The 13,406-nt window shown below is 42.7% G+C and overlaps 2 protein-coding genes across 5 annotated transcripts in view; one reads left to right on the forward strand and one right to left on the reverse strand.

Annotated features, from left to right (window-relative positions):
• Positions 1-12,801, forward strand: part of KLHL12 (kelch like family member 12) — a 39,319-nt gene extending 26,518 nt beyond the window's left edge. For all 4 annotated transcript variants that reach the window (XM_050763572.1, XM_050763580.1, XM_050763590.1 and 1 more), the window contains 6 exons: positions 6,882-6,988; positions 8,209-8,404; positions 9,177-9,335; positions 9,647-9,745; positions 10,500-10,686; positions 11,263-12,801. In XM_050763572.1, coding sequence (XP_050619529.1) covers positions 6,882-6,988; positions 8,209-8,404; positions 9,177-9,335; positions 9,647-9,745; positions 10,500-10,686; positions 11,263-11,389 — 875 coding nt within the window. In that variant the 3' untranslated portion in view covers positions 11,390-12,801. The remainder of the gene's footprint in view (positions 1-6,881; positions 6,989-8,208; positions 8,405-9,176; positions 9,336-9,646; positions 9,746-10,499; positions 10,687-11,262) is intronic.
• The window catches only part of TMEM183A (transmembrane protein 183A), a 604,310-nt gene that overhangs the window by 178,786 nt on the left and 412,118 nt on the right, over positions 1-13,406 (reverse strand). The window lies entirely within an intron of this gene.

Consider the following 13,406-nt stretch of genomic DNA (forward strand, 5'->3'; position numbering starts at 1 on the left):
ATTCAAGACCAGCCTGGCCAACTGGGTGAAACTCTGTCTGTACTAAAAAATATAAAAATTAGCCGGGCATGGTAACACACGCCTGTAATCCTAGCTACTGGGGAGGTTGAGGCAGGAGAATCATTTTAGCCCAGGAGACAGAGGTTGCAGTAAGCCGAGATCACACCACTGCACTCCATCCTGGGCCACAGAGTAAGACTCTGTCTCAAAAAAAAGAAAGGAAAAGAAAAGAAAAAAATTAGTGGTCCCAGCTACTAGGGAAGCTGAAGTGGGAGGCTGGGAGGATGCTTGAGCCAGGAGGTCAAGGCTGAGGCTGCAGTGAGCCATGATTACACCAGTGCACTCCAGCCTGGGCAACAGAGCAAGACCTTGTATCTAAAAAGAAAATAAACAAGAATGCATGAGAGAAACAATATAGATTTGAGTGCACAGTTTGCAGAAGGGCAAGTAAAGCTGGCTATTGATATAAGGGAGGGAGTGCAACCTAATTAATAATAGGGTCTTAGTAATAAAGAATTAAACATACAATTTTTTGCCTACCAGAGTGTCAGAGATTTAAAATCTATCCAGTGCCTCAGAAAATAGAATGAGTTGGCACCTTTATAGTGTTGGTGGGGGTATAATTGGTAACAATTTCAAAAAGACACCTTATATATAAAAATTTTTTTTTTCTTTTTTTTTTGAGACAGGGTCTCACTCTGCCTCCTAGGCTAGCGTGCAGTGGCATGATCTTGGCTCACTGAGACTCCACTTCCTGGGCTCAAGCAATCCTCCCACCTCAGCCTCCTCAGTAGCTAGGACTACAGGCGTGTGCCACCATGGTCGTCTATTTTGTTTGTTTGTTTGTTTTGATACAAGGTCTCACTCTGTCGCTATAGTGCAGTGGCATGATCTTGGCTCACTGCAGCATCCACTTCCTGGGCTCAAGTGATCCTCCCACCTCAGCCTCCCAGGTAGCTGGGACTTGGGACTACAGGTGTGCACCACCAGACCTGGCTAATTTTTTTTATTTGTAGTAGAGACAGGTTTTACCATGCTGCTCAGGCTAGTCTTGATCTCCTGGGCTTGTGCAATCCGCCTGCTTTGGCCTCCCAAAGTGCTAGGGTTACAGGTGTAAGCCACCATGCCTGGCTCAAAAACTTTTTTTCTAATTCATGTTAATTACTCAGCATTCTTCCCATTTCTTTAAGAAAACAACTAGGAAAAGTTTCACGTTCAGGATATTTATCACAGGGTTATTTATGTGATTGTTTATAACCCAAAATTATGAACCCCGAAATGCCTAAGAATATTATAACCATGTACTAAAAGACTTATTCATATATTTGCAAAATGAAAAACATCAGCATATAATATAATATGGTCACATTTGTGGGGTTTTTTGTTTATTTTTGGATTGTTTTTGTTTTTGTTTTTGTTTTTTGATGGAGTCTTGTTCTGTCACCCAGGCTGGAGTGCAATGGTGCAATCTTGGCTCACTGCAATCTCTGTTTCCCGAGTTCAAGCAATTCTCCTGCCTCAACCTCCCGAGTAGCTGGGATTACAGGCACGTGCCACCACGTCCGGCTAATTTTTGTATTTTCACCAGAGATGGGGTTTCACCACGTTGGCCAGGCTGGTCTTAAACTCCTGGCTTCGTGATCCACCTGCCTCAGCCTCCCAAAGTGCTGGGATTACAGGTGCGAGCCACTGTGCCAGGCCCCCATTTGTGTTTTATAAATGTGTAGAAACAAGGCTGGAAGGAAATTATGTTATATTTTGGTGTGTCTTTGTATTGTGGAACTGTGGGTAATTTTTTTCATAATACTTGTCTGTATTTTCCAAGTTTTTTAGCAGTAAAAATGTATATTATATGTTTTATAATCACAAGGAAAAAACTTTTCAAGTCTTTTTAACAGGGAGGGGTAATATGTGAGTGGGGATGGTGATTATACTAGTCCTTGAGTTATTTTTAAATATTCTAAAAGAAAATCATTTTTGTGCTAGAAAAAGCTGAACAGGCAAAATAAAGACTTCAGATTTAGCTAACATTGTATCCATTCAGTGTGAAACACTGTTGCTCTCATAGTTATCAGAAGCTCTGTTGGCAGTTGCTGGGGAAGTTAATTACTTAAACTCACTTTGGTAGACAGTCTGTCAAAACACAGGATCTGTCAGGGGAAAACAATGAAGAGAGTCCTTCACAGCAAAGAAGTTTGAGAATCAGTGATGGAAGGATCCCAGCCATTTAGAGCCATAAAACCTATGTCTGTAATCCCAGCACTTTGGGAGGCCAAAGCAGGAGCATGGCTTGAGCTTCAGGAGTTAAGAGAGCAGCCTGAGCAACATAGTGAGACCTCCTCTCTGTAAAAAATTTAAAAAAAAAAAAAAAAAAAAAAAAAAAAAATAGCTGGGTTTGGTGGCACACACTGTGCTCCCAGCTACTCGGGAGGCTGAGGTAGGAGGATTGCTTGAGTCTGGAAGGTCGATGCTGTGGTGAGCTGAGATTGTGCCACTACACTCCAGCCTAGGTGACAGAGGAAGTCCCTGTCTTTTAAACAAAACAAAACAAACTCCTTTGCAAATCACACCAACACCTCTTACCAAGTTCCACCGTAGACATATAGTTACCAGAATGTTTATTGGGAAAATTTCAGCCAACAAGAAGTACTGTCCGTTCTCTGGGTTTTTATTATAATCTATTTCCTTTCTACTTATTTTCTCCCACCCTTCAAAAGGTACCTGAATGAAATATCAAGAAAGAGAGGGGTTTTTATTTTATTTTATTTTATTTTTGAGACATTCTTGCTTTGTCACCCAGGCTGGAGTGCAGTGGCGTGATCTCAGCTCACTGCAACCTCCACCTCCTAGGTTCAAGCGATTCTCCTTCCTCAGCCTCCAGAGTAGCTGGGACTACAAACACACACCACCACACCTGGCTAATTTTTGTATTGTATTTGTATTTAGTTTTTTTAGACAGAGTCTTGCTGTGTTACCCAGGCTGGGGTATAGTGGTGCAATCTCTGCTCACTGCAACCTGCATCTCCCAGGTTCAAGTGATTCTTATGCCTCACCCTCCCGAGTAGCTGGGACTACAGGTGTGTGCCACCACACCTGGCTAATTTTTATATTTTTCATAGAGACAGGGTTTCACCATGTTGGCCAGGCTGGCCTCGAACTCCTGACCTCAAGTGATCCATCCGCCTCGGCCTCCCAAAATGCTGTGATTGCAGGCATGAGCCACTGCTCCCAGCCTTCTTTATTTTATGTTACTTTATTTTTTGAGACAAGTTCTCACTCTGTTCCCCAGGCTAAAGTGCAGTGGAACAACCTTGCTCACTGCAGCCTTAACCTCCTGGGCTTAAGTGATCCTCCCATGTCAGGCTCAGGAGGAGCGGAACTACAGGCATTTGCCACCACACCTAGCTATTTTTTTTAGATATAGGAGTCTTACCATGTTACCCAAAGTGTCCTTGAACCCCTGGGCACAAGAAATCTGCCCACGTTGGCCTCCCAAAGTGCTAGGATTATAGTCATGAGCCACTGTATCTGACCTCTTCATACATATATATATATATATATATATATATATATTTTTTTTTTTTTTTTTTTTTTTGGTTGGCAGGGTGGGGCAGGGAGTCATATAAAGCAACAGAAATAAGAGCTGAAAAATCAGGAGAAAACTTTAAAATTTGCATAGCACAGGAAATACCTCTTGGTTGGTGTGGGAATTTTTATTCATACATATATCATCTGCTGGCATCATATTCATCTACATGGGAAATGTGTCTGGATAAAAGGATCACGCTTACCTTGTCTATTCCAGTCAGGAAGAGAAGAGGTGGAGTAAGAAAAAGGAATATGTAGGGGAATAGTGTTCCCAAAGAAAAAACAAATAACTTGTGGTCCTGGCTTCTCCCAATTTGAAGTACTCTTAGGCAGACATAAGTGAGTTCAATCACTAAAGAACCCTTCATTCATATGCTTTGAATTTTTTTTTTTTTTTTTTTTTTTTTTTTTTTTGAGATGGAGTCTTGCTCTATTGCCTAGTCTGGAGTGCAGTGGCGCGATCTCGGCTTACTGCAACCTCTGCCTCCTGGGTTCAAGTGATTCTCCTGCCTCAGCCTCCCAAGCAGCTAAGATTACAGGTGCGCACACCGCACCCGGCTAATTTTTGTATTTTTAGTAGAGACGGGGTTTCGCCATGTTAGCCAGGCTGGTCTTGAACTCCTGACCTCAGATGATCTACCTGCTTCAGCCTCCCAAAGTGCTGAGACTATAGGCGTGAGCCACCGCGCCTGGCCATGCTTTCATTTTCGAAGGAGCTGACTCCTGAGACCTACTTGCTGGCTTACTTTGGAGAGGGTCCACTTTATTTGCAAGTACATAAGACAAGTGTCCTCTTAGAAAAACTCCACAGTTTATGTGTGGGTGTATATGTTTTATTAAGAAAAATCTCAAACATAAAAACAGTAATACAATGATCCCCCATACCCATCACTCAATTTTAACAATTATCAACACATAGCTTTTTTTTTTTGAGATAGAGTTTCGCCTTGTGGCCCAGGCTGGAGTGTAGTGGCGCCATCTCAGCTCACTACAAGCTTCACTTCCCGAGTTCAAGCATTCTTGTACCTGAGCCACCCAAGTAGTTGAGATTTCAGGTGTGCACCACCACACTCAGATAATTTTTGTATTTTTAGTAGAGACGGGGTTTTGCCTTGTTGGATAGGCTGGTCTCGAACTCCGTACCTCAAGTGATCTGGCAGCCTTGGCCTCCCAAAGTGTTGGGATTACAGGCGTGAGCCACTGTGCCCAGGCTATTTTGAAGCAAATTCCAGACTGGAAATAATTCCATCACTATGTGTCATACTTCCACGTGTGTCTCTAAAAAGGATAAAATTTTTGACACATCTAGAATGCCATTATCACTGTTTAAAATCACACAGTTCCTTATTGTCATAAGTACGTGTTTGTGTAACTTTTTTTCCATAATTTTTTGTTGTTTGTTTTTGAGTACTTACGTTGTTCAAATCAGGAGCCAGACAAAGTCCACACGTTGCTAGTGATTTCATGTCTCTTTTCAGTCTCTTTTTAATACAAAGTGTTTCCATCCTGTTTTGGTTTTTACTAATCAATTTATTTCTTGAAGAAAACAAGCTATTCGACCTGTAGAATTTCCCACATTCTGGACTCTGCTGTTGGCATCTTTATACTGTCATTTAACATGTTCTTCTCCTATGTATTGCCTGTAAACTAGTGGTTGGACTAGAGGGTTGTTAAGAGTCAGCCTCAATTTTTTAGGAAAAAGACTCATTAGATGGTAGTGTGGTCCTTCCTATTCATCACCATTAGGAAGCACACAATGTCTCATAGTAATATGTTAGCTTTTGAAATAATGATTCTAGCCCAGCAATTGATGATAATTGTCAAATCCATTACTTCATTAGGTGTTTATCTGTGTTTCCTGTCAGCTTCAAGGTACTACATTTGCTCTTTCAAGTCCAGGTTACTTGTAAGATCACTTTGGTCTCCTAGATGCTTCCTAGTGATTGAATTTTCCAAAGCTCCAGCTAACTGTTCTCTCCATGAGTTCTAATGGAGCACATGCACAGGGGATTTTCTCAAAGAGACTTTGCTCTTTGAAAAAAGCCAAGCCAGGTGCTGTGGCTCATACCTGTAACCCCAGCTACTTGGTAGGCCAAGGCAGAAATATCGCTTGAGGCCAGGAGTTTGAGACCAGCCTGGGCAATATAGCAAGACCCTGTCTCCAAGAGCCAGGGTAGGAAGTATTTTATCAGAGTAAGGCCTTAGGGGAAGGGGAAGATATAAAGGCTGTCAGAATAGCTTCTTTGGGAAAATAGAGAAAAAGACTTTTCCTTTAAAACTCTAGTCTTTTGTTGCCTTGTGGTTTTGATGAATTGGCAGGGAATATGATCATATAGTTGACTACATTGGAGAAGGAAATGTTCATGAAAAAGAGATTTTAGGCCAGGCACAGTGGCTCATTCCTGTAATCCCAGCACTTTGGGAGGCTGAGGCAGGAGAATCACTTTAGGCTAGGAGTTTGAGATCAGCCTGGGCAATATAGCGAGACCCTTTCTCAATTCAGAAAAAGAGACTTTAAATCCATCACTTGGATCCTAAGTTTCAACATGCAGCTTTTTTTTGTGACAAGGTTAGGAGAGTTCTTTCCCTATTACAACAAAAAAACCCTCCCAATTTGGGTTTTTTCAGGCTGAGAAGTGCAGAGAGTGCCTTTAGCCTCTCACCTGCACTTAAGACCTCAAGTATTATGTCAGCCAGTCATCTCAATAGGTTGAAATGGTGCAGTGTTGCCGGGCACGGTGGCTCACGCCTGTAATCCCAGCACTTTGGGAGGTTGAGGCTGGCAGATCACCTGAGGTCGGGAGTTCAGGACCAGCCTGACCAACGTGGAGAAACCCCATCTCTGCTAAAAATACAAAATTAGCCAGGCATGGTGGCATATGCCTGTAATCCCAGCTACTTGGGAGGCTGAGGCAGGAGAATCACTTGAGCCCAGGAGGTGGAGGTTGTGGTGAGCCGAGATTGTGCCATTGCACTCCAGCTTGGGCAACAAGAGTGAAACTCTGTCTCCAAAAAAAAAAAAAAAAAAGAAATGGTGCAGTGTCATGTTGAAGTTTGCTTTCTAGAGTTTTAATGTTGTCCAGAAATTTAAGTTTCAGAGACTTGAGAGCTACAGCCTCAAGGAGAAATAACTCCCCATTCGACAGCCTTATGATTATCTCCCATTTCAGATTGCATCCCTCAGTCACATAAAACAAGACATCCTAGAACTGTTTCTGTTGACACTTCCCTGTGACTAGTTACCCATCCAGGGATGCTGAACTAACCCATCTTTTTTCTGCCTTTGTCTTCAGGAGCCAATGAAGTGCTTTTGGTGGTTGGGGGCTTCGGAAGCCAGCAGTCTCCCATCGACGTGGTAGAGAAATACGACCCCAAGACTCAGGAGTGGAGCTTTTTGCCAGTAAATAATGGTGAAACCATTCGTTGGGAGGGAGCTTAAATGTCCTCAGTCTCTGGGTCCAGATCATAGCTAATCCAGCCTTAGGAGTAGAAAAGCCATTCGTTGGGAGGGAGCTTAAATGTCCTTAGTCTCTGGCTCCAGATCGTAGCTAATCCAGCCTTAAGAGTAGAAAAGCCTAATAACAGGATCATGTTTCTTACAGCAGTCTTGTGCACATAGTAGGTACTCACTAAACAGTTTTTAACTGTTTAGATTAGAAGATTATGCCTTAGTAATGTCAGTGGCCCTGTGTCAAGGTAAACTCAGATGGCCACCACTAGTTAGGTGCCTTTCCAAGCTGTCTGTATAATTCCCAGCACATTTCATTGGTCATGCTGTGTTAAACTGAACTGAATGTTAAATTGTGTGTAATTGAACCTAGTGTTCAGTTGAGCTAAGTTTGGGCTGGGCGTGGTAGCTCACACCTGTAATCCCAGCCCTTTGGGAAGCTGAGATGGGAGGATCCCTTGAGGCCAGGAGTTCAAGACCAGCCTGGGCAATATGGTGAGACTCTGTCTCTACAAAAAAGTAAACAAAAAAATTAGCCAGGCATGGTGGTGCATGCCTGTAGTCCTTAGCTACTTGGGAGGCTGTGGCAGAGGATTGCTTGAGCCCAGGAGTTCGAGGTTGCAGTGAGCTGTGATTGTGCCACTGCACTCCAGCCTGGGTGACAGTGAGATCCCAACTCAGGAAAAAAAAAAAAAGTTTGTATCTGTCTTCCTCAGCATGTCTCTTTCAGTGCTGAATGAACAATAGTACTTTCTAAGAAAACATGGAAATCCAACCCTCCTACCTTTTAAGGTTCTTGTAATAAATCCTGGCCCTTTGATTAGCAGTGTGGGAATACTTTTCCACTTTATGGAAGGATATCAGTCTCTTAGCCCAGTGCCTTATGGAAAAGAAAGGAGTCAGATACTGGATAACAGAAGGCTGTTAAATCTTTTGGAAGCCTTGGAAAGAGGCAGATGTGCAGAAAGCTTGTATCTTTAAGAGCACCACAAGCATTTCATTCAGTAGATAGCTATTTGGGAGCCACTTGAGGATGAACCACTCAGGGAGGGTTCATGATAACAGGTGAAGAAGCATAGAGGTGTGCAGATGCAACAGGGAAGATAGCAAAAGGTAAGGCCTAAAACTTGCCTAACTGAAATGCTCTGTACCTCTTCTCTCCAAATCCATAGAGCATCACTCGTAAGAGACGTTATGTGGCCTCAGTGTCCCTACATGACCGGATCTACGTCATTGGTGGCTATGATGGCCGTTCCCGCCTTAGTTCAGTGGAATGTCTAGACTACACAGCAGATGAGGATGGGGTCTGGTATTCTGTGGCCCCTATGAATGTCCGACGAGGTCTTGCTGGAGCCACCACCCTGGGAGGTAGGCTGGATGTGCAGGGCAATTATTTCCATCTTACTGTGGCTGGACCAGGGTTTTTAACCTCTCCTGTTGTCTGGCAGGAGCATGAAATATGGAGAAAAAATTAAGGTCAAATGTTACTATTATTTGAGATAGGGTCTCTCTTTGTTGCCCAGGCTGGAGTGCAGTGGCACGATCACGGCTCACTGCAGCCTCAACCTCCCCAAGCTCAAGCAATCCTCCCACCTCAGCTTCCTGAGTAGCTGGGACTATAGGCATGCACCACCATGCCCAGCTATTTTTTTGTATGTTTAGTAGAGACAGGGTTTCGCCATGTTGCCCAGGCTGATGTCTTACTCCTGAGCTCAAGTGATTCACCCGCCTTGGCCTCCCAAGGTGCTGGGATTACAGGTGTGAGCCACTGTGCCCAGCTGACAAATATTCCTTTTTGCTTTCAGAAATATCAGTGTAATAGAAGCTGTTCGATATTCATGGATGTTTCAGTACTGACTACAAAGTTGGCAAATCAAGTTCCAACGTGCTAGGTGGGGAATTGGCACTAGTTGTATTTTTGCAAACTCCCAGGTGGTCTTTGAATGCTTTTAAGGATTTTATTTTACCCCATTCTTTTTGGATGTCTTCCTTGTCTATAAAACTTAATTGACTTATCTCATTAAAAAATACTTTGTTTTTGCTCCCAGACTTTTAAAGAATCCTTGGAAAATTTGTAGAGGAAAGAGTTCTTAGAAATCTGTCATTCTCTAATAGTCTGTAATTTGTTTATTCTGAGCAGATATGATCTATGTCTCTGGGGGCTTTGACGGAAGCAGGCGTCACACCAGTATGGAGCGGTATGATCCAAACATTGACCAATGGAGCATGCTGGGAGATATGCAGACAGCTCGGGAAGGTGCCGGACTCGTAGTGGCCAGCGGAGTGATCTACTGTCTAGGTATCGAGTCTGGGATGCAGGAATGGGAGAGAACTCAATGGGTAGTGGACTGTGAGTAAGGATTCCTTTTTACTAGGATGAAGTTCATAGACTTCCCTTCAACTAAAACCCTGGTGTGTGTTAATATATTTTCCATTAATTGGGATTATCTTTTTCTTATAAGCAGAAAGTAGGGTACTGTCAGATTTCTCTTATGGAACTCTTGGGGGAAAATTGAAACTAAAATAGTTAGTTGAAGCACTCAGAGAAAGACCGACCAGAAATGGGCATGAGGATTTACCACTCTTTCTGGAATGATCTCTGTCTTCCAGGAGGATATGACGGCTTGAATATCTTAAATTCCGTTGAGAAATATGACCCTCATACAGGACATTGGACTAATGTTACACCAATGGCCACCAAGCGTTCTGGTAAGACTAGATCTGAGGGAAGGGACAATAGATGGTACTGTCAGACATTTGCATATATAATGGTGGTGCATGGGGCAAACTGTAGATTAATGTAAAAATGAGATTCTGCTCTCCTCCTTATCTCTGTTTTCTCTAAATATTAGTGAAGATAAAGACAGTTGATACTTAACAACTAGATTATACATTTGTAAGCAAAAGCCTTCATGTCTTTGTTCTCTCCCTACTTTTTAGAATATCTAGTACAATTTTGTCTGTGTAGTACATGTTAAATAAATGTTAAATAAAGTCTCTAATGCATAAGGACAAAAGAGTAGCTACTTACCTTCACCGAGAACTTTTTGAAGTGGAGCAGGCTGGGATGTAGAAAAGGAGAAAACACTGTGCCGTTCTGGTTTACTTATTCTGGGTAAAAATTGCTTCAGAAGCATAATCACAACTCCTTTCCCTCCATCAACCTTTATTGCTGCCTTTTTTTTCTCTTCCTCCCTTTCTCCTAATTAGAAGGGTTGGGCTCTGAGTTAATGAAAGTAAGGAGAACAATTGTTACTTACCTTTTATCATTTCAAGTCCAAGCCAAAGGGTTTATAGGTGGAATAACTTGTGCTGGACTAGATTATTCTAGGCCCGTATGGACCCAGTCCATATCTCTCATCTACTCTAGAACTCAGCTAGTCATTAGTGACGATAGTTTATTTCTGTAATTCAGATTCTAGGCTTAGTACCATTCGTTTGCTAATGCCTTCATTTTCCCCAGGTGCAGGAGTAGCCCTGCTGAATGACCATATTTATGTGGTGGGGGGATTTGATGGTACAGCCCACCTTTCTTCCGTTGAAGCATACAACATTCGCACTGATTCCTGGACAACTGTCACCAGTATGACCACTCCACGATGCTATGTAGGGGCCACAGTGCTTCGGGGGAGACTCTATGCAATTGCAGGGTGAGGATTTAGAAACTAATCCAGACTCAATATGTAGCCAGAGCCAAGAGTCTATGTGATCTGATCCTCATTTTTGGATGGAGACAAGACTTGGGTAGGGGTAGATATCTCCAGTGGCAACCTGATATTTTTTATTAGATTTTTTTTGGTTTTTAGAGACAGAGTCTTGCTCTGTCACCCAGGCTGGAGTCTGAGTAGAGTAGCTGGGACCACAGGTGCATGCCACTGTGCCAGACTAGTTTTTTATGTTGCCTAGGCTGGTCTCCAACTCCTGGGCTTAAGCAGTCCTCCCACCTCAGCCTCCTAAAGTGCTAGGATTACAGGCGAGAGTCACCATGCCTGGCCTCCAGTGGCAGCCTTAATGAAGGACTTGTGTGGAAAGGAATAGAAGGCGAATTTCTTTCTTTCTTTAAATTTTATTGAGACGGGGTCTCACCATGTTGCCTAGGCTGTTCTCAAATTCCCTCCTGGACTTAAGCAATCCTCTTACCTCAGCCTCCTGCATAGTTGGGATTACAGGCACGTGCCACTGCATGCAACTGACTCATTTCTTTCTTTTGCTTCTTTCCCACTCAGATATGATGGTAATTCCCTGCTAAGTAGCATTGAATGTTATGACCCTATCATCGACAGCTGGGAAGTCGTGACATCCATGGGAACCCAGCGCTGTGATGCTGGTGTGTGTGTTCTCCGTGAGAAGTGACCATTGTTGGAGCACCATCCAGAGCTATTCCAGTCCAGTGGACAGTTAGTGGGAGAATCAAGAATCCTTTCCAGAATGTCTGTTTCTCACTATGTGCACAGGTTGATTACAGGCACCAGTGCAGTGATGATTGTACTTATTTGACACATACTCCCCCTCGTCCTGGGTCTTGCTCCTGAGAAGGGTGGGTAACAGATACTCCAGAGAAAAGAATGCACATTGAATGGATGTGAGAGACCACATTGCCTTTCCCACTGCTTTGGGGAGCATTTTCCTGTCATTTCTAACTTACCACGTGCTTGGTGTACTATATGTATGTTGTGCCTCATATGTTGCAAGGTGAGTATAGCCTACTAGATGTGGGTAATATCCAGCCTAGATGATTGGAAAGATACCAATTTAAGTAAGCTTGGTAAAATCCAAGTCTTTTTTTTTTCTTTTTTTTCCAGCAACAACTACATTTTCTCATCTACAGGTAGCTAGGGGCAACACAGTTCCATTGTAGAGGGAAACCAAAGGGAGAGCCCCACAAAACTTTGGGGGCAAGGGAGAGAGAGACTCATCTGACACTTCTTTTGGAGGTCAGGGTTTGTATATCAGAATTGAAGTTAGAATAAGTGAATTAAACTCAATGTGATGGAATGTGAGTGAACCTAGAACAGCACTGAAGTATGACATAACCTGGAAGACTGAGAAGGGTATATTATTTGAAGGATCTTTTTATTTCCCCAAGGTCTTTCGCACTGGAGACAGCATAAAAGAGTGAACAAATGTTGGGATGAGAGAAGATGACATCAATGTGGGAGTTCACTATAACTGGGGATAAACTAGAAGTACCTGTGATTTTACAGTCGTCTTATTACCTGCCAGGGCTTATCTAGCCATGGCAATGTTTGCCTTGAATGGGGGTGAAAGCCTTTCTTTGTTGAATCAAATACTACTACACTATTACACTTCCACACTATTTATTTGGGGATGGGCTGGGAGTGACAGTAGCCTAGTAGTTCAGCTACCTGATTGCTGCCCCGTTCTTTTAGAAGCACACTTCTGCCAAGGAGTGGTTTGTACTGCTGTGTTTGGTACATTTGGTCTTTTTTTCTGGTATAAGTTTTCTTTACCTGTCCTTTAGTGTAGATTTTATTCATCATAGGACAGAATAATCAAGGACAACCAAAATCCTTTTGTTAGTTTCAGTACCTCAGCTAGCAGCATTTCTGAGCTATCATTCAATGTTCCTCCGTGTCATGGAGTGAAATTCTTGTTTTATGGGTATTGGGAGTGTGGGAATGTGATAACCTAAACAATCTTTGCTCTGAAATTCCATTTTCCCCTCTTTCCTTGAATTGTATTGACCTACAGAGTTAATTTCCTTTGTATTTTTTTAAGAAAATATTAAAAATCATTGGTGTCAAGTGCCGAGAGTTTGTGGCTAACCAGCATTGCCTTTAGCAGATATTTGGGAGGGAAAGATGTAGGGATCAGCCATAGTTCCCGTCTCTTCAACCTGTTCATCTTGTGTGTTTGCCAGCTAGTTCCGCTATTTCTCTGTTAGACACAGGTAAGAGGTAGCCACTTTACACTTTGGAGATCCTCTTCAGTAAAATATTTTCCTGATTCGCTGTATTCATTATTCCCTCTCATGCTTGGAGTTACTTGAAAACCAAAGGAACAAAGAAGAGACATCTTGAATTCACTTAACACCCACTTGAATTTTAGGGTTTCAGTCACACTAGTCCTTTTTTCCATTTGATTTGAATTATGGCATGTGATATATAAACAGCTATGCAGAAGGCCTGCAAAACTGCAACAATCCTGATGCTTCCAGAGCAAAAGGGAGGAGCAACCACATGAGGAAGTTATTTTCCTTAAAGATACCTGCCAACTTTGGCAGATGGATTGCGCCTGCTAATTAAACCACAGCCTATAAAACGTGGCTTTTCCTATCTCAGGAATAAATCCAGGGGAGGGTGAAGGACTGATGGCTCCCATGCTGTCTTCAGTGCTAATGAGTTTCAGA

Source organism: Macaca thibetana, chromosome 1, assembly GCF_024542745.1.
Source record: "Macaca thibetana thibetana isolate TM-01 chromosome 1, ASM2454274v1, whole genome shotgun sequence".
In the NCBI taxonomy this organism is placed as follows: domain Eukaryota; kingdom Metazoa; phylum Chordata; class Mammalia; order Primates; family Cercopithecidae; genus Macaca; species Macaca thibetana.